Raw genomic sequence first — 24,930 nt, 5'->3', positions numbered from 1 at the left:
TTAAGAGGTTCCTGTCATTTTAATTACGTTTGCCGTGAAAAGCAATAACCTCAGCTAATCACTCTGCCCTCCTCCTCCACCTAACCCCATCTCCCTTCATATGCACACAGCACAGGAACCCAAAGGCCCTCCTCCCCACAATCCTCCCCACTAAATGGACTCAGCCTCCTCCATACAGCATGAAACAGGACAAATAAAAATACCTTTAGAAAGTGTTCTGTTGTGCTATTATCTCAGGGTGGAGTCAGGGGCAAAGGTAGAGGCAAAGGCTGGGTGAGGTCTGGGGATCTCTTAGAGATCAGAATTTGCTTGAAGGGTACACAGCCCATCATTCACCCAGTAAGGGGGCTATGTGTAGGAAGGCAGGGGCTAGGATGGGCGAGGCTGTATGTGTGAGGATAAGGACAGCTAAAAATCCATTCTCCTTCCTCCCCCCACACCTTCCCCAGCTCCCAGCGAGTCCCAAATAGGGGGCTCCCAAGCAGGGAACAGAGCTACAATTCTCTTAAGGTTTCATCTGTGGTTCCTAGAACTTCAGGCAGGCAGTGAGTGGGGTATATCCCCTGCTGCTGCCTGACCCCTTCCCCAGCTCAGGGCTTCTCTCCTCCTGTGAGCACCAGGGCCTGCAGGATGTCAGACAGTGACACAATCCCCTTGACCACATCATTCTCATCTACCACTACAAGTCGGTGAACCTGCGTGGAGCAACAAGGAGAAAAGGGATATTCAGTGACGGCCTCAGTTAGGATGAGCCCTTCAACCCCTACCCTCCTTGACAAACCCCACACTCAAAGCTGCTTCCCCCAGCTCCTTCTGGGTCACTGGCCTCCCTACCTCTGCTTCCACCAGCCTGTTGATGATGGTCTCCAGAGTCTCATGCAGGTAGCACTTGAGGACACCCTCAAAGTAATGTGATCGATGTTGGAGGGCTTTGGTCACAGACACATCTAAGTTGTTGTAGGTCTTTTCTGCTGCCAGATTCTGGGGAGAGAGAGGAAGGTGCTTACAGGGAAGCAAGGGAGCCGGCCCCCAAACGGAACCCACCCACCCACACCAGAGGGATGTAGAGTAGTTGACAGCCATGCCCACAAGCCACATCCAACTCATTCAATTCCTTTTCAAATAGGATTCAAAAGCTTGGAAGCTTCTAAAATCCTTAGGTCCCAGAAGAGGACTCTTCCTCTACTCCCTCTCCACATTCAATACCCCTCCCCTTTCCCTACCTCCCAGCCCCTCCACAGTCACTCACGATAACATCAAACTTGGAGTAGATGTCCACCACACGCCCTAGGGGGACAGAGGCAGCTCAGCAAGGAGGATCTGGCATCTGAGGCTCCCCCTGACTATAGCATCCCCCTCCAGGCTGAGCTGAGGGCCAGGTTTTCCCAGAACCACCCTGGCTTCCCTGGAGTCCTCCCTCCCCTTCTGTGACATCTCTCACCTTTTTCATCTACTACTGGCAGTGCTGAAACTCGGTGTTGTACAAAGATGCCCAGAGCCACATAGACAGGGGTAGTGGTGCGAACCATAGCAATGTTGGCATAGGTGCCAATCTGTAGTTCTTCCAGAGACTTCGACATGAACTCTGGCTTGGGGAATTCAGTGATCTGAGGAGAGAACCATCAGCTTGATCTTCAAGGCTCCCTAAACTACCCTTGGATACCCCTCCAACCCAGTATATAAGGAGTAAAAGCCAGGCTGAGGACACTTACAAATAATTTGAGGAACTTGAGGATACGCTTGTGGGTGAGGATGTACAAGGTGTTGCCTGATTCTGGGTCAATAACTGGCAGCCTGTGGATCTTGTTTCGAATTAATGAAGAGACAGCATCAAACAAGCTGTGGAAAGGTGGGGAATAATGATAAGTCCCACAGTGCTGAGCCCGAGGTTGGTAAGCAGCTTCTAAGAACATATTTATAAACAGGGAAAACTGGTGACTGGGAAAGGAGAGCAGTGTTCCAACCAGACCGAGAGAGAGAGAGACAGAGAGAGAGACAGAGAGAGAGAGAAACATCTTTTCTCTCTTCTGCCTCTAGATCTCTGGGTATCTAATGCTTTAACTATGCTGGTGACAAGGCTCTTCCCTTTCTGGACAAATGGGTAGCTGGAACTCACCTGGCATTAGGAGAAATGCAGACAAGCGGTTTGAAGGAGTCCTGTAGGTACACCTCTGAAGGGAAAAGGGAGGTTCACAAAATACCAGTATGGAAAATCACTTCCCAGTAAACTCTCCATCCCTTTTTCTTTTTACAACCCCCAATTCTCTACATACCTCTCCAGGTTTCTATCTTGTGTTCTTCTAGCTCATAGATCTGTACCTGGAAGCAGAAGCAATGAACTTGAGACTTGATCGCTCTGCTTCATTAACCCCTTGTAGTCTGCTTGGAAGACAGGAACTGAGAATGAGGGGCTTTGGGTAGGGAAAGTGGTTTTGGTCATTGGGCTAAAGTTTCTTACCAAGGCTGATTTATAGTAGCGATGCAGGATATTGATGAAATCGGTGATTGTCAGCATGCCTAGAAGCCAAGACAAGATCCCTCAGTGCTGTTCAAAGCTTCTCTCCCTGCCCAGCACAAGATGCCAATAATACCATGTTCCAGAAACTTGCTTACCCACAAAACTTTGCTTCTTACTGTCCCACAAAGGGGCAGCTCTTACACCATTAGTCACCAAAGCAAAGAAAGCTTTCTTTACCTGTAGTTAAAAGAGTAATAATCAAAAAGGAAAATTCACAGGGTGCAGAACTTTAATAGAAAGGGGTTGGGTATGATGGGGAAAACATGAGACTAAACCCATATAAGGACAAGGATATTACCCTTGGGATGAGACAGGATGAAAGTTTTTGAACCAGAGGCTCCTAGGAAGGGGGATGGGAGAAGAGGATTTCACCCACCTGCAGGGAAGTATCAAATACAACCAATTTGGAGCTTGTGGGAATCAGGTCATAGCAGCGATGAGACTTCATGAAGGAAGTATACACACTATTGTTGGATTCTGGGGTCTCTGCATAGGGTGGGATAGTTAGAAGCTTCCTTCCATGCATCAACTCACAATCAAAAGAGGCAGAAAGTAAAAGTGTAGTTGTTCAAATATTTAGAGGCTGATTTTTTTTTTTATAAGGCCCCTTGTCTATCTATTTTGCTCCTATTCCCACAAAACCTGGATAAACCACCAAACCTGCATAAACCCCTTAGAAACTATTTCATTCAACCTCCAACTCCAGGTGGAGCTATTGGCTCCTTATGCAAATGATGGCTGACTAAAGCAAAGTCTATAATACCTTTCATTAGTCTGTTTGGTCTAAAAGCTTTTTTCTCATCTTTAACTCAAATTTTCCCTTTCATATATTTAATCACATTTTCACTTGTTCTCTTTTCTCAGTTAAGCATCTAAAATTTCAAGTAGGCTTCTTAAAATTCTTCTAAGACCTACAGATGAGAAAGTCCTGGTCCAAGTCGGGCCATTTGAGATCAACATTCAGTTGGAGCCCAGTGCTCAATTAACCTGGCCCCAAACAGCCTGAGAATCCACCTTGGGATGACCTTGTGAATCAGAAATAATCTCACCTACTCTAGACCAATGGGAGACCCTGGATGTGTTTACTTGTCTATTCCTCTGATTTGAATTGCTTGCTGTAAACTGAAGAAGCAACCCATAAAATAATAACCTGAATGTGCTGTGTACTATGCTATGTGCACTTTAAAAATATCACATCATTTAATCCTCACAACAAATCTGTAAAGCAAATACTTTCCTCATTTTTCAGATGAGAAAACAGGTGGAAAGTATTTAAATAAACTACTCAAGGTCACACCATTAGTAGTGACAAGAAAGACTTAAACACAGACCTACCTGATACCAAAGTTCATGATCTTAAATCCTATGCCAGTCGTTTGTTTTTAATTTTTAATTTTTTACCAGTCATACGGGTACACGGTTTAAAGAATCAAACAGATCTACAAATTTTGTTAAGAAAAACTGCAGTCCCTGGCACCTATTGCCCTGTACCAGCCCTCCTCAGAGAGGAGACCTCTTTTAGCTGTTAGTTTGGCACTTATTTCTATGTCTATAAGGTAACAAACTGATATTGCTCTTTTTTTTTTAATTTTTCTACTTTTGGGTATTATCTATTATCATCCAAGGAATGTGAGAATTTTTAGTTCTCCTTTCTACTAAGTCCCGGACACAAACATGCATCTCCCATTTCCCCATTCTTCCAGAAGTTAAACTATAATGTTGGTTACATTAGTATTTAAATAATTAAAAAAAATTTTTTAATGCTTTTTATTTATTTTTGAGAGACAGAGATAGTGTGAGCAGGGGAGGGTCAGAGAGAGAGGGAGACACAGAATCTGAGGCAGGCTCCAGGCTCTGAGCTAGCTGTCAGCACAGAGCCCGACTCGGGGCTTGAACCCATGAACCATGAGATCATGACCTGAGCTGAAGCCGGCCGCTTAACCGACTGAGCCACCCAGGCGCCCCAGTATTTAAATAATTTGGACTAAATATTATTATTCAGAGCTAAGCTCAATTGTAAACTCAACTTTTTTTTTCCTTCTTTCCCCCTTTTTTCCCTAAAGATTTTGTTTAAAGTAATCTCTACAACCAATGTGGGGCTTGAACTCACAATCCTGCAATCAAGAGTTGTATGCTCCACTGATCAAGCCAGCCAGATGCCCCTTCATTTTGTTCTTCTTTCTTTTGTCACTTTGTTTTCCCTGCAGTTAATAACTGTCTTGTCTTTTTGTTTTTGTAACCAATTGAACTGTTTATAACGAATTCAACCCCAAACTCTTCACCAATTGTTTAAATCTCCTTTCAATAGGTTCAGAAGCACTAGATTGTCTTATCAATTTAAACAACCCAGGGAGGTCTATCCAGAGCCTTCTGACCTGCTCAAATCTGGGCAGCTTTGCTGCCATGCACTGCTGTCATCCTGACATCTTCCTTCATCACCATCCAGACCCCCTTTCATATCTCTCCTGTATTGGCACTCCTGTGTCCTATGTTCTCATCTTTTTTTTTTTTTTTAATTACTCCCTTGTTTTGGGGGAGTGTATTCTCCCGTAGCTTCCTGAGAAACAGTGCATGGGAGGTAAACTTTTTGAAACCCTGCAGCCTGCAGGTATCTTTTTTTTTTTTTTACCTTCATCTTTGATGTATAATTTGGCTAGATATAGAATTCTAGGTCTACTTATTTTTCTGCAGAATGATGAAGGCGCTGCCCCATTGCTGTCTTGCTTCTGGTGGGTTGAGAGCCAAGGCAATTCTGGTTCTTTTTATGTTACTTGTTCTTTTTCCTCTCTGAAAACTCAGGATCTTCTCTTTGTTTACAGTGTTTTGAAAACTCATGGTAATTCTGCTTTGGGTGGATCAATTCCATCCACTGTGCTGAATACTCAATGAGTCTTTTCAAGATGAAAACTAATGTCCTTCAGTTGCAGGAAATGTTCTTGAATTATTTCCTTGATCATGTCCTTCCCTCTGTATTGTCTTTTTTCTCTTTCTGTAACTCCTATTATTCATTTATCTATTTATTTTTAAACATTTGTTTATTTTTAAGACAGAGTGTGTGTGCGTGTGTGTGTGCGTGTGTGTGTGCGTGGGCGTGGGCAAGTAAGGGAGAGACAGAGGATCCGAATCGGGTTTTGTGATGACAGCAGAGAGCTGGATGCGAGGTTGGAACTCATGACTGTGAAATCAGGACCTGAGTGGAAGTGGGACTCTTGACCCGACTGAGCCTCCCCGGCACCCCATGTAACTGTCATTATGTAGATTATGAGATTTCCTTGACTGACCCTTTAAGTTTGTTTTGGTTTTTTGTTTGAATTGTTGCTGTTGTTAAATATCTTCTCTCCTATTTGTGGTGGTTGTTGTTGTTGTTATAAGATTTTAAGTAATCTCTATACCCAACATGGAACTCAAACTCACAACCTCAAGGTCATGAATCACATGCTCTCTGGACTGAGCCAGCCAGACACCCCACTTCTCTGATTTTTAATTCTACTTTTTGGGAAACTGCCTCAACCTAATTTCCCAAACCTCCTACTTAGTTTAAAATTTTTGCTATTATACTTTTAATATCCTAGAGCCCCTCTTTTTTTTCCTGAAAATTCCTTAAAAAATGGTATCCTGTACTTGTTGCATAGTGGAAATATGTTCTTTATCTGAGTATATATTAATGTTAATTTCTAAAGTTCTCCTCTATGCATTGGTTTTTCCTTCTGTTGCTTTTTTCCTGTTTTTTTTTTTTTAAATTTTAATGTTTATTTTTGAGAGAGACAGACAGACAGACAGACAGATGGCGTAAGGAGGGGAGGGGCAGAGAGAGAGGGAGAGACAGATGAGTTGTCAGCACAGAGCAAGATGTGGGCTTGAACTCACAGAGTGTGAGATTATGACCTGGGCCAAAAGTTGGACACTTAATCAAATAAGCCACCCAGGTGCCCCTCCTATTTGTTTCTTTTGCAGGGGCAGTTTGGATCACTTTTCTTTTAAACAGTTTTTTTTTTTTATGTTTATTTATTTTTGAGAGAGAGAGAGACAGAGTACTCATGGGGGAAGGACAGAGAGAGGGAGAGAGAGGGAGACACAGAAGCTGAAATAGGCTCCAGGCTCTCAGCTGTCAGCACAGAGCCCAATGCAGGGCTTGAACCCATGAACCATGAGATCATGACCTGAGCCAAAGTCAGCTTAACCAACTGAGCCACCCAGGCACCCCTCCTATTTGTTTGTTTTTTTGTTTTTTTTTGTTTTTTCTTTTGTGTGTGTGTGTGTGTGTGTGTGTGTGTGTGTGTGTGAGACGCAGCTTGGATTTCTTTGCTTTTCTTTTTTAACGTTAGAGGCTTTCTTTAGATGTCTGACAATCCTTGGTTTAAAGGAGCATTCAAATCATATTCTAAGCTGATTGGAAGCTCAAGTGTACACGAGTCTTGCTAACTGTGAGCTGTTTAGATGGGAACATTACATACTTATATTTTTAGGGCTTTCCCTTCAAGGGGATTCTGGAGAGGAGGATTATTCAGTTTCATGCTTGGGAGGGTGAAGTCTTTTCTGTCAGCATTCGGGAAACTGGATTGGGAAAAGGACTGGGATTTCAGCATCCAGCGGAGTTCACTTAATGCTCCTGCATTTAGTATAGTACTTCAGCCCTTACTAGGCCCGAGCCCCTCTCCAGCCCTCCAGTCTTTGCCAAAGTTTGGGAGGGGCAGTTTCCTAGCTGCACCCAGTGAAGCAGGGAGTCCTGGAATCTGACTGCTTCTTAGATCTTCAATGCTTCTTGCCTTTCCCCATTGCTAGTTTATAATTCAGTTTTCTCGGTCTGCTAACTCATTTACTACTCTTGCCTCTCTTTTCCAGCTTCCAATTACTATTGTTTCCTCTCTTATTCTCCCTATTCTGGTGGGTTTGTCCTTTTTGAAAAAAAAAAATTTTTTTTAATGGTGGTTTTAGTGGCTTTTTATGGAGGAATGAGAGTAGATGCATGTATTCAATCCACCATCTTTAACTGGAAGCCCACTATGGTTTTTCAAATTTGAAAACTCACAGACTCCCAAGAACATGTCTTTTTTTTTTTTTCAAGCTCATGTAGAAGAAACCTGTGGCCCTGTGGGCCTGGCCTCTATGGGACTCCAATGTCACCCATCCAGGAACTCCCCTGCCTTGCCCGAGGTGGATGGGCAAAAGGAGTTCCCAAGAACATGTCTTTTGATGTCAGTTTAAGGCATCTTTCAGAGGCGCCTGGATGGCTCAGTCAGTTAAGCATCCAACTTCGGCTCAGGTCATGATCTCACGGTTTGTCAATTCAAGCCCCACATCAGGCTCTGTGCTAGGAGTTCAGACCCTGGAGCCTGCTTCTGATTCTGTGTGTCCCTCTCTCTCTGCCCCTCCCCTGCTCATGATCTGTCTCTGTCTCTCAAAAATAAATAAAAATGTTAAATTAAAAAAAAAATACTTCTCCCTTAAAAAAAAAATCCTGTTAAGGCATCCTTCATTGATAGTTAAATAGTATCATTTTAGGCTACAGAATTACAAGCATATTTGATTTGGCTTTCTCAGTATTTTAAAAATAATTTAAATCAGTTCCCCAATTTAAAAAATCTGGAGAGGGGCGCCTGGGTGGCTCAGTCAGTTAAGCCTCCGGCTTCGGCTCAGATCAGATCTCAGGTTCGTGGGTTCAAGCCCCACGTCAGGCTCTGTGCTGACAGCTAGCTCAGAGCCTGGAGCCTGCTTTCGGTTCTGTGTCTCCTTCTCTCTCTGCCCCTCCCCCTCTCATGCTCAGTCTCAATATATCAAATATCAGTATCAAATATAAATAAAACATTAAAAATTTTAAAAAATAAAAATAAAAAATAAAAAATCTGGAGATTTACATAAAAATCCAAATTCTGAATTTCTTTCAGAATCAGATCTGACCAAACCAGGCTTGAATTCCTAAATAGTGACAATTGACAAGACCTGGACTATTGCTGCCTGCTTTCAGATGTGACGAGATCTGCAGGTTGTCAGTCATACACAGCCTACAGCACTGCTTGGTTCATGCAGACAATTTGAGTTTTTGACTCTTGCCTTGGCGCTACTGCAAATGTTCTCAGAAACACAGAACTGCCAGTGCTGTCATGGCAGTACTCAATTACAAAGAATATCATCTGGATGATTCAAATACGACCATATTAACTTTTCTGGATACCAACAAAATGAAAACAGAACATTTAGAAAGTCTTGTGGAGAACTCAGAGACCCTTAATAATAAGTCCTAAGACCTCACCCCATATTTCAATTCTCTGAAAAAGTGTATACTCCTGGTGCCATAAGTATGTCCTGGGAAGACCCACGAGTGTTCCTGGGCAAAATCCTTTAAGGGAGATGCCTATAAGTTCTGCTTCTTTCTAGATGGTCTAGGCTTGACCATTCCATTCTAACCAGTTATTTGGGAAGGTGCTGGAATTGCCCTCTCTGGTGCCCTGGATTTTATGGTTTAAGTGCCTCAATTTCTAGGTTAGTTTTAAGGGCTTTCAAGGCCTTTCTATAATTTCTTGTGTACACTCGGTGGCTTTAGTGAACTCACACGATGATAAAAGCCTAGTGGCATTGTTTCTGGACTAATTAAAAAATACTAGGGACCTTTGATTCATGGTTAGGCAGCCCAGAGTTGCCTATGGAAGTTTTTCCTCAAAAATTTCCCTTAAGTGGTTTGATAATTAAAAATCTTAGTTATCCTCACCCTGCCCATGATTTACTCCTGGGTGCTCCTGCCAAATCACTATTCCCGATTTATATGGTTTGGCACCTTATCTGGCCCAGTTTTTATTTTTCCCAGGGGGCATCCTGAGAAAAATTTGAAAACATTGCTGAAGCCAAGGTATAGCTGGGCTATTGCTTTCACAGTGGGGTTCCTTTCTTTAGTAAACTTACCTTGAGAATGCTCATGTTCCAGAGCGGGAGAGATATCTGAAGAAGTAACCTGGAGAGAAAAAGAAACAAAGATTCAGCCTAGCCTAAGCTCCATCCATTTTAGCTTAACATTAAGAGAAGGGCTGGTGAACTAATAATTTCATTGAAAGCACCATAGGCCCTCTTGAAATATCTCATTTAACCATCAGAACCGCCCTGAGGTAAATACCATTATTAGCCTTATTTTCGCACATTAGGAAACTGAGATTCAAGAAATATATTAAGCAGCCCGCCCAAGGTCACATAGCTGGTAAGAGATAGAATAGGATTTGAACACATATCTGTGTGGTTCCAAAGCCTATGTCCTTATACACGATACTGCTTAATAAAACATTGATCTTAAAAGCTGAGACTAGAAAATCTGTGCTTAGGGCCAATCCCCACAAGGTTCTCACAGATCTACTTTATAAAAACATGGAAGCCAGAGAGACAATACTGTTTACCCCTCAGTGTAAGACATTGTAGCCTTATGATGATGTAATCCTAAATGTAGACTAGAATCACAGACATACCCCTTTACCCTAAGAGATACCACATCTGGGGAGAATCCCAGCAGTTGACAGTCACAGAGAGTTAAAGCTTGAATGACTGGGGGGGTAGATGAGAACCATCAATGCTCTGAAACTGGGGAGCTGACTCCTCTTAGCACCCTCGTGAGTCATAGGCTGCTACAGCCCAGAGGATGCTGGTTTTCTACGTTTCTTTGCCCCTGACAGTCTTTGAATACAGAGAAACCTTCAGAGCCATGTCTGTGCTCCCTCAAGTGGGAACATTTGGAAATTTCATTGTTATCTAGGAACCCAGGAGGGGTCATGAGAATTTTAATCTACTGGAATGAACAATTTTGGCTCCATTTGCTCTGGGTAATATACCCAAATTAACTTAAAAGTCATACTTCACCTACAGAGCTGCTGTAGTAACATGAAATTAAAAGCCTCGGCTTGAACCTGTAAGTTGGCTGGTAAACAGGGTCAAGTGGGCAGGACAGCTCTAAACTTCCCTCCCCTAATGGGCCAGGGTGAGGGCACGGGGAAGGGGAATAATCTCCTTCTCTTCTCTCTGGGCTGCATAAGACTATCAGCGTGGCCTGGCACTTTGGCAAGGCTATCGGAACAACAGCCTCATCACTTATAAGTGGGAGAGAGGGCTGTTCAGCAGTAAAGATACACACCTAGTATAACACAGTCTCACAAAGACTTATACAAAGGCACAGAAACAGTTACTTCTGTAAAAATTATTATACCCATTATACAATACTTACATACTGCAATGTGCTACAGTGTTTTGTTTTGTTTTTTGTTGTTGTTGTTCGTTATCTATCCAAACAGGTTTTAAAGTCCTGGAAGCCTAGAACTATTTTATATTCCTTTGTATCACCCATAACATCTAGCATGGGGTTTTGCATATCAATCTCAATTGCTTTGTTTTTTAACTCTCAAATTAATAATGATACTGATGCACACTGATATGAACAGAGAGACCTATGATTAAGTTACAGAGGGAGAAAACAGATGTACAGTTAGAGATACAGAAACCTACACAACAGTCAGCCACAACTGAATATGACTTTATCTTTCCACCTATTTCTCCACAGAGGAGGATAACTGTGCCCACTCTTCTCTGCTTTAAATAACACAGGAGACCTGAGAAAGTACCACTGTGATACATGAGTACAAAATATTATTATAGAGACAGGCTAGATCTGACACAAGGACTCACATTTTCTTCCAAGCTCCTGATCCACATTTCTAATTGTTTGCTGGACAACCACAGATGTCACACAGACTCCTCAAATGTGTCAGTACAAAACAGCATCTGTCCTTCCATCCTATTATTCTTATTAGGTGGTTCCCATCTTTGTTCTTTGCATTGCTCTCCTAGGTGCCTAAAATTGTGTTTTGATTCCTCTAAGAATGAGCTATGCCAACATGTCTGCTTAGAATCGCAGGGCAGGGCATGACCTAAACTTGTCCTTAACATCTATCAACTAAGTCGATATATTAGAAATACCTCAAGTCCATTTCTCTCCTTTCTGCTTTAAGTTTTAACTTCAGCTTTTAACTATCACTTCTGCAGCATTCTCTAAATTGGTCCCCTGCCCTAAATCTATCTCCTTTTTATCTTTTATGCTGTCTCCAAGTTCTCTAAACATCTCAGGTTTGTAAGGGACTCTTATCCCCAGCAACCAGGAACTCACAACTTTGTGAACTAGCTCCACCCATTTGCAGAAGCCGTTGTGAACACTCCTAAAGCCCACTCACTGCTCTGCTCATAGACCTTCATGGCTTCCCTTATTACAAGCAAAGTTCAAACTTAGTGTGGTATGCAATACCTTCAACCTGACCTCAGTCTGCTTTTCCAATTTTTTCTCCCAGTGCAAGCAAAACCCAAAGCCCCAGCAACATCATGCCACTGGCTCATCCCCAATTCATACCCGGATTTCTATACCTGTGTTCAAACAGTTCTCTCAACCTGCAATGCCCTCTCAGGTTTAAAATGATTTCTTCCTCCCGCTATGCTTCCACAGTTCTTTGTTTGCGTCTTGATGATAGCATTTATTACAGTGTACCTTCAGTAACAGCTGTCATTGGCTTGCCCTCACCCCCACTCCAGGCAGGCTGAGCATTTTCAAAGGGTTTTCTTTTCTTTTTAAAACAATTTCTATCCCAAAAACCTAATCAGTACATAAAGTGTGAGGGCGAAATTAGAAAATCTATATAAAAATGTCTCATAAACTATAACACATTTATGAGTAAACAAAATAAAAATTGAGATGTTCTGAATAATGAAATCAGACTTGTTTTTTAATGTAAACTCTACACCCCACATGGGGCTAGAACTCAGAGCCCCTGAGATCAAGAGTCGCAAGCTCTACTGACTGAGCCCGCCAGGCGTCCCAAATTCTTTATTCTTGTGCAAAATCATCTTAATCTTTAAGAGCTAATTCCCTTGCCTGGGTGACCAACTGCAAATCAACTTTTACCACTTCCGTCTGTTTCCTCATTTGTAACTTGAGCAGGCAGAGAACGGGTGTGGTAAAGGAATTACTGTCGGCATGGGACTGACCCACAGAAAGGCGAACCTGCCAGTAACATCATCAAAACCAAGACAGGAAGGATTACTCGGCTTGACAGAGGATACATGGTTCCAAATGCTAGAAAAAGGCTCCTGAGAGTGAGGGTGGGTCCAAACATGCATCGGGCTACCTGCAGCATCTCTGGGAGGATGACACGGACCTGCCACAATTGGGTAATGCCTGCTAGCCAAGAACGGTCTATACCAAAACGCCTGTTTAGAATCGCAGAGCAGGGCATAACCTAAACTTGTCCGGAGACAGAGCGACCTCTTACACTGAAAAGATTCCCTCCTTCAGATAAATCACACTTTGCAGTCTTATTAAGGCATGTTTCTTCGCTGGCCACCTCGAAGCAGTAGGAGTCTTTCCGATTGCAGGGCTCACACTCAGACAACTGAGGGCCAGGTGCTACCTCCAAGCGGGAGTCCTTGGAAACCCCCCGCCTCACCCAGGAAAGCTGGATCACAACCCTGCTCTTTGGCAAAACTCTGAACGTCTGAGGTGCTAAGAGGAAAGGAGGCCCAAGATCACCAGGCTGTGCGCGGGTTCCTAGCGGAGAGCAAACCCCGCCAGCTTGGGCTGAGAGTACCGCGGACGGAAAGTATCCACCGCGCGGCCCAGTCCTAAGAGATGCGCCCAGCGAAGGAGTGGAGGGGCAGAGTCATGGCATAGGGCAGACACCCGCTTCTCGTTTGCTGGGCAGCAGCGCCGGTCCCTGCCCAGGCCTCCCTGTCCCCTAACGGGGGGTCTCAGGCTCCACAGCGCCCCCCGCCGCAGCCCTCCCGTGCTCCTCACCGTCTCCATTTCAAGAGGCGCAGACTGGGTTCGCTCGCTTTAGGAAGCTCTCTGGGAGCCGGGAGGGAGGGGTAGAGGGGGGACAGGCCCCGCCCCATGTCCGGTACCGCTACACCACTTCCGCCTACGTCAGACAGACGCAAGCCAAGGTCGGAAGGCGGGGAGTTCACTTTTCCGGCGTGGCCTGGCCTGAGTAACCGCCCTCCCCCGGGTCCTCTCGGACTTCACGGATCCGCCGACGGCGAGGGTGACTGGACGGAGCCGCTTGTATTTAAAATGTTCTTTTTTTATTTGTCGTTTAAAAACAAACTTGGAAGAAGCAAAATCCAAAACTTGCCCTTTGCCTCTTGCAACATAAATTATGTACAGTTCAGAATGATCGCTGATACAAAACATGCCAAGGACAGGGCGCTGGGGGTGGAGGGAGAGAGGGCGCTTTAAAAAAGGGAATCATTTCATCCGTTGTTACGAAGGACCAACCTTGCTGTACAGGATACACACAACACAAAATAAAGTCTTCACGGGATTCACACTTGTCAGCGATTTATTTTTTAAAAAGGGGGAGGGTCCTGGAGGTGAGGGGAGAAGACTGTAAAAGGGAAAAACTGAAAATTGAATATGTGCAAGTGTAAACCAACCCAAAATACAAACACGGGGGGCGGGGGGAGGTAATTCAGATGCAATTATACAGGCGGGATACTTAAAAAAAAAAAACAAAAAAACAAACCAACAACCAAAATTCCAACCTTGTAGCTTGGGTCTGAGTTAGTTTATATAAAAATTAAAAACTGTATAAGGTTTCTTCACTAAATTCTACAGGACTATCGGATACCTAGCATATGCTTACAAAGTCTGCCCCATCCCCTTTTCCCAGTCCTAGGGCCCAAGCCCCAAATAGAGCCTGACTCACAGGAGTCAATCTCCCCCTCCCGGTAGCCTAGACCTTTTGCTCTTGGAAAAGGAATATCCAATGGCTTTGGGGGCAGCAGCCCAGTCTCCCCACTGTCTGATTTAATTACAGTGGTTTCTGTGGGGGTGGGGGGATGTTACTCTCTTAAACATTTGCAGCTTGAAACAGTTGAGGAAGCAGCTTAAAAAAAAATCTCCCTACCCCCATCAATCCGCAACCCCCCAAATTCAAAAACAAAACAAAACAAACCTAAAATCACAACAGCGACCGTGCTACCCCTCCAGCAGGCCTGCCCATCCACCGCCACCAAGCCTACCCCAACACTCCAGACATTTGATTCTTGAAAAAATTACAAAATGTCCTTTGCCCACAGCCCCTAGGAGAGAACTGCATATAAGCTTCATCTTCATCCCCACGCTCCCTACTAAAGACGGGTCTGGGGCCTCACCCACCCTTGACCTACCCCTACCCGCCAGGAAGAGGTTCAACTGCAGCACAAGCTTGGGCAGAAAGGGGAAGGAAAGGGAGGCAGGGAACCTATCACCCTCTGGCTCCCCCTGGGGCCAGCTTTCTTTTGTGCGTTATAACATAGTCCAACTATACAAAGGGGGTGAGAATTGCCCAGCCTCTATACCCCCACCTTACAGCAGTCACAGCCAGGGGGTGGGAAGGAGGGGGTGAGGAAAAGGGCGGTAGGTTGGGTTATGGAGAGGGCCCCCCCACAAGGGGAGCTCCATGTGTCCGCCCCACACCCCCCTACCATTTATAAACTGGTTTTGTAAAAAGAAAATAGATATATTTATATAGAATATATAAAGCACAAAAATTAGTAGTTTTACATTTGCTCTCCCCGGGGGTGGGGGGAGAGGGGAGGGTTCTCACCTCCAGCCGGCTCCCCCATTCCCCACAAGACTATGTACAATCCCATGTATAAATAGATAAATACCCCCCACCCTCCCCGTGCTGACACTAAGCTCCCCACCCCCACATCACCACCCCTTCCCACCAGACCAGCAGCAGTTTGGTGACTGAGGGAAAGTGGGAGCTCCGGGCCACACCCTGCCTCACTGGGTATGGGCATGCCACTCAGGGATAGCCCTCACCCTACCACCCACCCACCCCATCCAGGGGCTGGAGGGCAAATGGGCTCATGATGGGGTTGGGAAAACAGGAGGGAGATACCCTGGTCCTAGGTTTAGCACCCTCCTGCCCCCATGTCCAGATGGAGAAGGAAGTCCTAGAGCAACTCGGGGCCAGTTATCCCCAATCTTCATCATCATTAGCCTCAACCACCATCCCATGCCCATAATTAAAAACAAAGATGGATTTTTTGTTGTTGTTTTTCTTCCTCTTCCTACCCCCCTTCTACCCACTCAGAAGAGGGCAGTGAGGTGGAAGAGAGGGTCGGGGCAGTAGGGGGCTTGGAGAGGGTCTCACATTTCAAAACAGCAAAAAATCCAACACTTAAATGAGGTAGGTGTGGGTGCGGGGTCTCCTTGCCCGGCTTGCCTGGCTTGCCCTCCTGGGCAGCTGGGCGCCTCTTTCCCGTTCATGTTGCATTTGTCAGAGTGGAAAACAAGGAAACACAACCCATAGAGAGACAGAAACACAGAGGAGAAGAGGGAGACAGAGACAGATTGAGAAGGAAGGGGATGGGAGTGAGGGTGGGGGCAGGACCCGGCAGGCAGGGCCAGGTGTGGGACCCGGCCTTTGGGATTGTCAAGCTTAGTCAAGTCTCTTTGCAGCCTTGAGTTGGGCCGGAGAGGTCGGTGGGAGCAGCAGGGCTGTGAGGCCCGGCCACACATCCTCCTCCCCGCTCCCTGCTGCCTCCCAGTTGCTTCTGGGTAGTTCCCGGCCCATATCCCCCTCAAACCTGAGATGCCCAATGGCTGCTTCTGTCTGGCCCCTCCTGGAGCTGGGGGCAGAGATGCCAGCCTGGGGGCCGGTGGTGGGGAAGAGGGTTGCCCCTGGTGCCCAGGGTGGGCTTGGCCTAGGGCCCTCTGCCCCAGCCTCCTGCTCCAGGGGCTCCGGTCAGCCGGCAGCCCCAGCCCTGGGTCCTGGCTCTGGCTGCTACCTCTCTTCCCCCTCATCCCTTTCAGGGAAGAGGTTGGGGGTGGGGGGACTCCCCTGCCTGGTAGCCTCTAAGCTTCTTAGTTCATCCATTTTCGACAATTCCAGGCTCCACAGTGGCAGGGGATCTTGTGCTGATCGTCCTCAAAGTCAAACTGATAGTCATAGGTCAGCTGGAAAGAGAAGAGGGGAGAATCAATGCCAGACCCCCAGAGGGAGTCGGAGAGGGCAGAGATCTGATCTGAGGGCAGTGGCCTTGGAACTTGGCTTTGGGAATGGCTGAGAAGAGGGAGCTGCTTTGTCACTCACACAGGACACTTCCTCTCACCTCCTCTCCTTTGGGGATTCGCCGGCTGGAGATGATGATGATTTTATCCTCCTTGTCAAACGTCACAACTTCCGCCACACAGTTAGGGGCACAGGAATGGTTAATGTACCTAAGCAGTGGGCCAGAGTCGGGGATGCCAGGCAACTGAGTTGGGATGGTTTTGGTTCCTTGTTGGCCCACCCTAAGTGTCACCCAGGGACCTCTAAATCCCTCCTTCCTCATTCCTCTCACCTGGCAGGACCTCCAGTCAACGTAGCATCAATCACATGTTCGTTGTTTATTCGGAACATGTAGATGCCTCGATTCTAGAAAGGAAGAAGTTGTATAAGTGAGAAGAGTATCAGAGAATGGCAGCGGTGCTGGTGGGGAGATCAGGCAGCAGATTCAGGCAGTGGGCTTATCTTCATTTCTTATTCGGCCTTTCTCCCATCGCTCCCCTCCTCCTCCCGCAGCTTTCCGCCCACTCCCCTGACCCTGATTCCGCCCCTTGTTCCTCAGCTAAGCGCGGACCATACACGAAGACGGCCCCTCTGCCAGTCCATACCTGCTCCTCATAGATTTTCTCCCGCCGGTTGGCCACCTCGTTGCGAATGATGGTGCCAATATACTCAATGACCATTGTGTGCTTTTCTAGGTCCTTGGCGGCATAGAGCCCCAGGCCCTGGATACGGGAGCGAGCCAGATACACATTGTTCTTCCACTCAGTGCGCAGGCGCCGGTACTGTGATGACTTGGAGTGCACAAACTGCTTGCTGTATGGGGTGTTGGTCTCGCCTGTGAAGGTGCTCTGATACGCCTTGGACATGCTGGTGCTGTTCAGGGTGTGAGGCCTGGGAGGTGACACAGGCTGTGACAAGATAGCTCTCCCTCGGACCAAACACGCACCACCCGTCTCCTCCCTGGGATGTGCAACATGCCAATTAGAGGCATGTGCGGTCTTGAGAATGGAGTGGAGGCAAGTGGGTCTCGACTTCGGTGAGGTAGCTACTAGTTATGAGAACCCTTCTGACACCCTTGAGTGGCACAGAGAGCCCAGGATGGGGAAATGGGGTGTGGAGGGAGGGGGGCACCAATTCCCCTACACTGAGCCCGCTCTCCCATCTCCCCACCTTAAACCACCCTCTTGCCAGACATTACACAAGGCCATGCTCCTCTGGGAGGTCTTCCCCAAGCAGCGCAGGCCTGGAATTTAAGCTCATGATTTGCTCAGACATCTGAGTTCTGCCTCCTGAACATACTAGAAGCCCTGAAAATGGGGCCGTGTCTACCACATTGGGCTGGATTAGCATTAAAAGTGGCTCTGAATTCACAGCCAAAAAGTGGTATCCTTTCCTTTCTGTCCCCTTCTCTGACATAATGCCGGGCTCCGTGCAGATGGCTCAGTGCAGGGGAATGACTGCTGCCTGGCAGGATGCCTTTTCACCACCCTAGGGCACCAGCCAGATTCTTGCCCATCCCAGAGCAGTGGTTTTCAAATGTTTTGGATTCTTTTTTATTTAGCAGAAATCTTTTTTTTCTTTTTTAACAAAATGTCATTGGAATTCCAATACATAAACTAGATGAAAAGAGAATGCTTCTGGTTGAATCCAATTTGGGGAAGGGGAAGTTATGCATGAAGAGGGCCAAGTTCGGCTTACTCAGTTTAAGTTAGCACAGGACTTTCTGAAACACACACAGTTTGAAAACCACTGTAGCATCAAGGACTAGGGATGACTGGGGTAGTAGAGCCTGATGCTCTACGACAGCCCGAGGAGCAACAAAAGACCTCCAAGAAAACCCTGCTACTCGGATTCTGCCTCCCCTCTACCCAGGGACCAAAGTCAGGTCACCGTGGTACACAGAAAGAGCGGTGAACCACAAGTCAAGAGGTAAGGTTCTGGTCCCAGCTGCGTGACCTTTGTCTAGTCACTTAACTTTTCTGGGTCTCAGTTTTCTCAGCTGTAAAATGGGGGTCATACCACCTGCCCTACCTACCTCATAAGGTTGTTGTGAGGATCAAATGAGATAATGGATGTGAAAACGCTTTGAAAAAAAAAGTATAAAGTGCTATACAAATGTAAGGTTTTATTATTTTTCCATTATATTTCTAATTATTTTTGACACCAATTCAGCCTGGGGAAGGGAAGGTGACCCTAGCACTTATAGGGCATCTCACGTTTGGGAGAATCACAGGCCCCCTAGAAGCAGAATAAGAGGAAGGAGATGACTGCCTCCCTTGCATCTTTCATAAAATTTCACCACTGTCTACCCAGAACCTCCCCAACAGTCATTCCCAGGGTGCCCAAGATAAGACTGTCCCAGACCCCAGGCCAACCTAGGACACTCAATCAGGGCAGAGGAAGAGGAAAGGTACACCCTAAGTGATACCTGCACATCCTCTAATCAAGAGGCCTAGAGTGAACTCCCAAACCCTCCTAATTGGCCGGAGGGTTCCTACCAACCGCCCACTCCCACATCCCACGGCCCCCACCACACAAGCTCACCGTTTGTAGTGTGTGAGGATTTTAGGCTCCGATCGGGCACAACCAGTGGGATTGATCATGAGAGGCAGCTCCATCAGGGGGTGGCGTCCATAGCGGAATAAATAGTTTTGACAGCTCTCCACTCCAGGCAGCTGTGGGCACAGGTCATGCTTGCCTCAGCCTGAGCACTTTGGGAGCAGGAGCAGAGTCCCCAGTGCCCACCTGGCCCCAGACCCTCCTTACTGATTCAGCTATGCGCAGCACGGCGTGCACCGTCAGCCCAAAGAGCTCCTCGCCTTTCAGGTACTCAGGGAAGAGCCGCAGCATGTCGGCCTCTTTTCTCATGGCAGCCACAGGCTCAATGATGCGATTCCACACAGCTAAGAGGCAAGAGAGAGCAGCCCTCAGAGGCAACTTCTGCTCACCGACCTCAGCCCTAACCTCCATCTGGAGCTACGGTCGTTTCCTGTAGCCTGCACACCTCCCTGTCACGAGGCTGTGTGATTCTTCAGGACTCCCCGCTGGCCTCCCAGTCCCACTTTCCCTCAACAAGCCAGAAGGCTTCCTACCCTGGAGGGCCATGAGAGAGCCCTGTGACATGCAAACATGGACCCAGGACCCAAAAGACCCAGCACAGGCCACAGAGACTAACCAAGAGCCAGAACGAGAGGAATGCTCTGGTCTTGGAAAGACTTGGGTTCAAGTTCTAGTACTGGCTTTAGGTCCTTAAGCCAAATACTCAAATCTCTATATGGCTCTGTTTCTTTATGTATGAACTGGGCAAAATTAAAGTACTTACATCACAGGGTTGGCATAAACAAAATAACCTAAATCAGTCACTTAACATTAGTTTGCTCCACATAGTACTTGCTCACTTATTATTAAAAAAAAATTTTTTTTTATGTCTTTTATTTATTTTTGAGGGACAGAGAGACAGCGCGAGCAGGGGAGGGTCAGAGAGAGAGGGAGACACAGAATCTGAAGCAAGCTCCAGGCTCTGAGCTAGCTGTCAGCACAGAGCCTGACGCGGGGCTCGAACCCACAACCGTGAGATCATGACCTGAGCTGAAGCCGGCCGCTCAACCGACTGAGCCACCCAGGCGCCCCCTTGCTCACTTATTTTTATCATTAATGCTAAACTAAGATCAACAGAATTTTGACCCAAGCAAAGAAACCATAAGGAACATGTGATTAAGAACAGGGTGGGTGAGCCAGATGATGCGGTCTCAGATCATATTCTTTAGTTCCACTGCGGATAGGAAAAGTAGCTAGAATACACGAAGTGGACACGCAAAACATCTTCAATTACCAGAGAAATTAAGGTGACTAAGAGAGGCTGAAACACCTTCTGTGGGGATCTCTAAAAGGCCTCCACCTGCCCGAAGTCAGTGGAGGAAGATTACTCACAAAGACCCTGCCCATCTCTCCCACCTCTGTATTACCATTTCAAGGGCCCGGTGCTCACCCTGGGGGGAGGCGTCGGTGAAGACCAGGTCCTCCAGGCCCTGCTCGATGACTTTGATTATGAACTCTGGCCTTCCGTTATTCTCGCCGATGGAGCAGCGGTAGCAGCAGCGGCGGTTGTTGGTGCGGAGGCTCCAGTAGATGCGCGTGGCCTCATAGCCCACAGGATAAAGGGCAGTGGCACTGTGGAAGTCAGCCATTTGGTGAGGGAGCAGCTGTCCAATAGCATGGAACACAAGGCCCCCTACACGGAACATGTGCAGCCGCTCTCCTCGCTGGATGATGCTGGCGATTTGCTTCACCTCATCCCGCTCAATGTAGACCCGCCGGAAGACAGCAAAAGAGCTCAGCTCCTGCTCACAGGGTCCCTTGATCTTATGCATTGGACACAGCATGGTCTTGTCCTTGAAGAACATGCACTTGGCGCGGATGGCACAGGCAAAATGGTAGACGTTGGGACAACGCATTCGATTGCAGCTGCTGGTGGCACCGGTGCGCTGGCACAGGGAGCACTTGGTGAGCAGTCCTCGGTGCAGAGCAACCTCCACGTTCATCAGTGCCCCGCCCTGGGTCTCATACACCTCCGTGGACCACAGGGCACAGTTTAGGTGCACCCAGAGGTCCAGGTCCAGGTTCAGCAGGCGGGCAGGCCCATCAGTGGCCCCATCACCCTCCTCGTGACAGAAGCAGCAGCGCCGCATGTCGCGAGGCACCTTGTCAGGTCGCAAGGCTGTGCCGAGCTGTTCCATAAACTCTGCCACTTCCCGCTCATCCTCCTGCCGCCCACCACCCTTCTGAATGGTCAGCAGCAGCCGCAGCCGCTTCCAACGCACCCCCTTCCACTTCTTGAGGCGAGGGGGCCGGGAATCTTCACCTTCTTCAGGGGGCCGGGCTCGGGGCTTGGGTCGGGCTGATTCAGGGGATGAGGCCAGTGGCAGAGGCGAGGGGACAGGTGGCTCAGCTGAGGGTTCAGCCAGGAGTTCAGCCAGGGGCTCAGCAGGGGGGCTGGCAGGAGAGGGTGCCAAGGGGGATGGGGGCGGGGAGGGTTCTTCAGGAGGCGGAGCTGAGAGCTGTCGCACGTCCAGGTTGGAGACATTGTACGTGTAGCTGTGTTGGGTGGGCGGCTCTGGGGCAGGGCTCTCCTATGGGAGGGCAAGTGTCCAGTATTATTAGTGCCAGCTCCTCACTTAACTAGCCCCCTCCCTCCTCTCGCCCAGATTCCACTCTCCCAAAAGCTGTTTGCCTTCATTGCCCTTGCCAGACACCCACCTCCCTTTCTCCCCCAGATCTACCTGTTTCAGGAGGCTCAAGATGTCTAGCTGGCTCTTGAGGGTATAGCCAGGCAACACTGCATCAAACTGCTTCAGCCAATCTGGGCCAGCTTCTGGGCTCTTGCCTCCCAGACCCTTTTCTTTCCCTCCTGCAGGAAGGAAGGGGTCAGAACCTCCCACCAGAAGCATTCCCCGCCAGGTCCCAAGGAGTTTTCGGGCCACACTCACCAGGGCCCTCGGCTTCCCCCTTCTTAGGCTCAATGCCTGCCCGGGCAGGGCTCTCTGGGAACAGCACCTCATAAGAGTTGGGGATCTTCATGCTCAGCAGCTCTGCCACTGCCACCATCACACCATTCAGGTTCTGCCAGGGCAGGGAAGAGGATGGGAGGGCTGTGTCGGCAGTGTGGAGTGAGCACTGCCACTGGTTTTGATGGAGACAAGAACACCCAGAACCCCACTCCCCAAGCAGCCAGTCAATCCTGCGCTTCTCACATACTTCCTTCACAGCACCTGTCCCAGACCACTGCGGCTATTAACGGGCGCGCCACAAAAAGGGACCAGTACCAACTGAGTTTAGGAACAGCACACACATATTCACAACCTGGAGACTCATGGTACACATTAGCAAGTTAAAGGATCTGAGGAGCCTTGTTGTAAAGAAACTTGTTTTGTGGTTTCAACCGGGATTTCCAGTTTTCTTTGACCACAAAACCCTGGCAGCATTAAAAACAAAATAACAGGAGTTCTACCAACCATGACTGAGGACATGCTGTCTTGCAGCGTTTGTCGTACTACATACATACAACTCTCATTTATTGACGTGGGTCTACCACTGAACTGTGAGCCCCCTGAGGGCAGGGACCTCTCATGCTTTGTTTACCCTAATCCTCCAGCCTCCAGCCCAGGCACTCACACACAGAAGGTCCTAGTACGGAGTTCTGAGTGACTGAATTTATCCACACAAGATCCGGGATTGCCTTCCGACCAGGAGCCCCTTGGTCTCCGAGGTACCCCCAGGACACACCTTGGCTGCAGCAGCAGAGACTGTCAGCATGACTGACACCTCACTTCCTTTGCCCTTTTCCCAAGTGGTGGCAGGCAGCTTTCCAGGGGCTTCCAGGTCCAGGGCCCCATAAGGTTTGGTATCTGGGAAGACTGAATGAGAGAGAGACCTGTGTAAGCTCTAGCTGCCTCTCTCCTCCAGGCTCGGACAATGCAGCCCAGCCTGGCCCATGCCCACAGCAGCCACTACCTGGGATACTGGCCCGAGGAATGATGGGGATGACAGGGGAGAGAGCCCGGTCATCCTGCTCCCACCGGCCTGAGCCGAGCTGAGGGAAACGAGGGGCCTCCTCCCCCAGGATGCTCTCGGGGGATGAAGCCGGCACAATGCTGTCAGGAGAATCACTGTCCTCATCACTCTCCATCCTGTGGGCCAAAAGTAGAACATTTGTTGGTACAGCCCTGCAGACTCCCCCTTCCAAATCTAGAAATTAGTAGATGTCATAGCCAGATTTAAAATCTGCCATTGGCCAAAGGAAAGATGAAGCCCCCGGCCCCCTACTCCCATTCCTCATCTCCATTTCTGGCTGCCCCCACCTGACATCCTCAGTCTGATTGTGAGGAGGTGTAGGCAAGGCAGCCAGCAGGTCTAGACTCTTCACCTCTGAAGCATCTGAAGAGTAGAAAGGAAGAAGAAAAGTCAGGCTGGTGACCAGAGGTGATAGGGCTTTCTCCCCCATATTTCAGGCCTAACTAGTACAAGATCTAGCTTAGCTATCATGCCCGCTGTCTACCTACCCACCGACCTATAAGTCTGGGGCAGATGAGCTGTATTTATTGAGTCTTTCCTATATGTCAGGTCCTGGGCTTTATCATTTAACAACTCCAGTAGAGGAACAGTACAACACTTATTTATGGTAAGGAAATTGGGGCCCACACAAGTAAATCATGTTACTTAGCTATGCTAACACAAATTAATACAGGAACCTGAATTCAAATCCAGATTTGACTGTAGTTCTATACCCACTCAAGCAGGGCTGTTCCTCATGAACAAAAGCCTCATTAACCCTCTCCCTGCCATCCACCTCCCCCACTGCCTGTTCTCTGGACTCTTTGTTTCTAACCAATCAGCCCTGAAGAGGCCCTTCCTTACCTCAGGCATCCTGTCATATGTGTGCACAAGGCAACATGCAACCATTTCTGTCTCACATTGTATGAGAGGGGACACTAACCAACTTGGACCCCAGCTACCAAATCCTAGCAGAGACAGAGAGGCCCAGTCTGCTCCTGACTTACCCCTCAGAGTCCCTTCAGTCACCCGGGCAGAGGCAGCATCCTTGGGGTGCTCCCCCAGCTCTTCAGACGGAGTGACACCATTCACCATCTTCTGCTGCACCGATGGGGGTGGGGTGGGGGGCAGCGACGAGGGTGGTGTCGGCGGGTTACTCAGGTTATTCTGGGGGTGGGGTGGGGTGTTGTGTGCAAGATGGCATAGGGAGACTGACGTAATCTCCTGGCCCCACACGACATCAGCAACTTCCTCATCTTCCATCCCCTCCTCCACCTCCCCAAGAACCTCGTCATCCCCAAAAGGTATTGCCGTTTTTCTGACCTTGGTAAGCAGCTGGGAATAGTAGTCAGGGCCTGTTGACAGTGCCCCATTTCCAAAGGCCCCCCTCAGCTGGCACTGCCCATTGACGGGGCAGCCACTGCCGAAGGGAGCAAAGAGGCTAAAATTGGCGGTGATGGTGGGCTCCGTTAGGGGCAGCAGGGACAGCTCCTAAGAGGGGCAAGATGACAAGGTTGGAAACCCGCAGTGTGTACATCTCTGCCACTGCACAGCTGGGGGCCAGGGTGTCCCCTATCCTGGGATGGGACCAGGGGGCTGGCTCCTGGGGGTCACCTGTTTTAGCTGTTTCAGCAAGGCCTCGTTGGCCCTGACCCCGTCCTCCTTCCGCAGCTTCTTTCGGGAGGTCACCAACCTGTCGCTTGCCTTCTGTACCCGCTTGGGCTTTGGTGTCAAAGGCTTCCTTGCTGCTGTATCCTAAGCCAAATAAACCCACACTGAAGGCTGCTGTCCTCCTCAGAGCCCCCGCCT

General features: G+C 48.1%; 2 protein-coding genes across 7 annotated transcripts in view; both read right to left on the bottom strand.

The window, feature by feature from the left end:
- Window positions 1–13,438, bottom strand: PRKAG1 (protein kinase AMP-activated non-catalytic subunit gamma 1). Of its 3 annotated transcripts, none has more exons than XM_029954210.1 (12): window positions 13,326–13,438; window positions 9,416–9,464; window positions 2,895–3,047; window positions 2,614–2,695; window positions 2,459–2,517; window positions 2,274–2,319; window positions 2,117–2,171; window positions 1,713–1,839; window positions 1,442–1,607; window positions 1,250–1,287; window positions 835–981; window positions 1–695 (listed from the first exon to the last, which is right to left on the bottom strand). In XM_029954210.1, the coding sequence occupies exons 1-12, from the start codon at window positions 13,421–13,423 to the stop codon at window positions 591–593; spliced, it is 1,125 nt and encodes a 374-aa protein (XP_029810070.1). In that variant the 5' UTR covers window positions 13,424–13,438; the 3' UTR covers window positions 1–590. The 3 variants fall into 3 exon arrangements, with proteins under 3 accessions (XP_029810070.1, XP_029810071.1, XP_029810072.1); XM_029954211.1 differs by having other exon boundaries at window positions 2,895–3,004; window positions 13,326–13,406; XM_029954212.1 differs by lacking the exon at window positions 2,895–3,047.
- A 155-nt stretch (window positions 13,439–13,593) lies between these two features.
- KMT2D (lysine methyltransferase 2D) overlaps window positions 13,594–24,930 on the bottom strand; it is a 40,069-nt gene continuing 28,732 nt past the window's right edge. For all 4 annotated transcript variants that reach the window (XM_029954205.1, XM_029954207.1, XM_029954206.1 and 1 more), the window contains exons 41-55: window positions 24,736–24,876; window positions 24,445–24,612; window positions 24,129–24,288; window positions 23,430–23,505; window positions 23,083–23,258; window positions 22,855–22,985; window positions 22,059–22,191; window positions 21,852–21,979; window positions 20,561–21,701; window positions 19,339–19,475; window positions 19,117–19,247; window positions 17,178–17,463; window positions 16,865–16,938; window positions 16,634–16,742; window positions 13,594–16,478 (exon numbers count right to left, since the gene is read on the bottom strand). In XM_029954205.1, coding sequence (XP_029810065.1) covers window positions 16,386–16,478; window positions 16,634–16,742; window positions 16,865–16,938; window positions 17,178–17,463; window positions 19,117–19,247; window positions 19,339–19,475; window positions 20,561–21,701; window positions 21,852–21,979; window positions 22,059–22,191; window positions 22,855–22,985; window positions 23,083–23,258; window positions 23,430–23,505; window positions 24,129–24,288; window positions 24,445–24,612; window positions 24,736–24,876 — 3,084 coding nt within the window. In that variant the 3' untranslated portion in view covers window positions 13,594–16,385. The remainder of the gene's footprint in view (window positions 16,479–16,633; window positions 16,743–16,864; window positions 16,939–17,177; window positions 17,464–19,116; window positions 19,248–19,338; window positions 19,476–20,560; window positions 21,702–21,851; window positions 21,980–22,058; window positions 22,192–22,854; window positions 22,986–23,082; window positions 23,259–23,429; window positions 23,506–24,128; window positions 24,289–24,444; window positions 24,613–24,735; window positions 24,877–24,930) is intronic.

This window comes from Suricata suricatta, chromosome 10 (genome assembly GCF_006229205.1).
Source record: "Suricata suricatta isolate VVHF042 chromosome 10, meerkat_22Aug2017_6uvM2_HiC, whole genome shotgun sequence".
NCBI lineage: Eukaryota > Metazoa > Chordata > Mammalia > Carnivora > Herpestidae > Suricata > Suricata suricatta.
The sequence above is the reverse complement of the archived record's forward strand: the minus strand, read 5'-3'. Positions and strand labels throughout refer to the sequence as shown.

What these genes read in the sequence shown, in the direction of transcription:
- PRKAG1 (XM_029954210.1), bottom strand. Translation starts at nt 13,423, where the DNA reads ATGGGGCGGGGCCTGTCCCCCCTCTACCCCTCCCTCCCGGCTCCCAGA. An exon ending in CGCCTCTTGAAATGGAGACG is followed by an intron (nt 9,465 to 13,325) that starts GTGAGGAGCACG and finishes TTTTCTCTCCAG; the next exon opens with GTTACTTCTTCAGATATCTC. An exon ending in ACTCCAAGTTTGATGTTATC is followed by an intron (nt 982 to 1,249) that starts GTGAGTGACTGT and finishes CTCTCTCCCCAG; the next exon opens with AATCTGGCAGCAGAAAAGAC.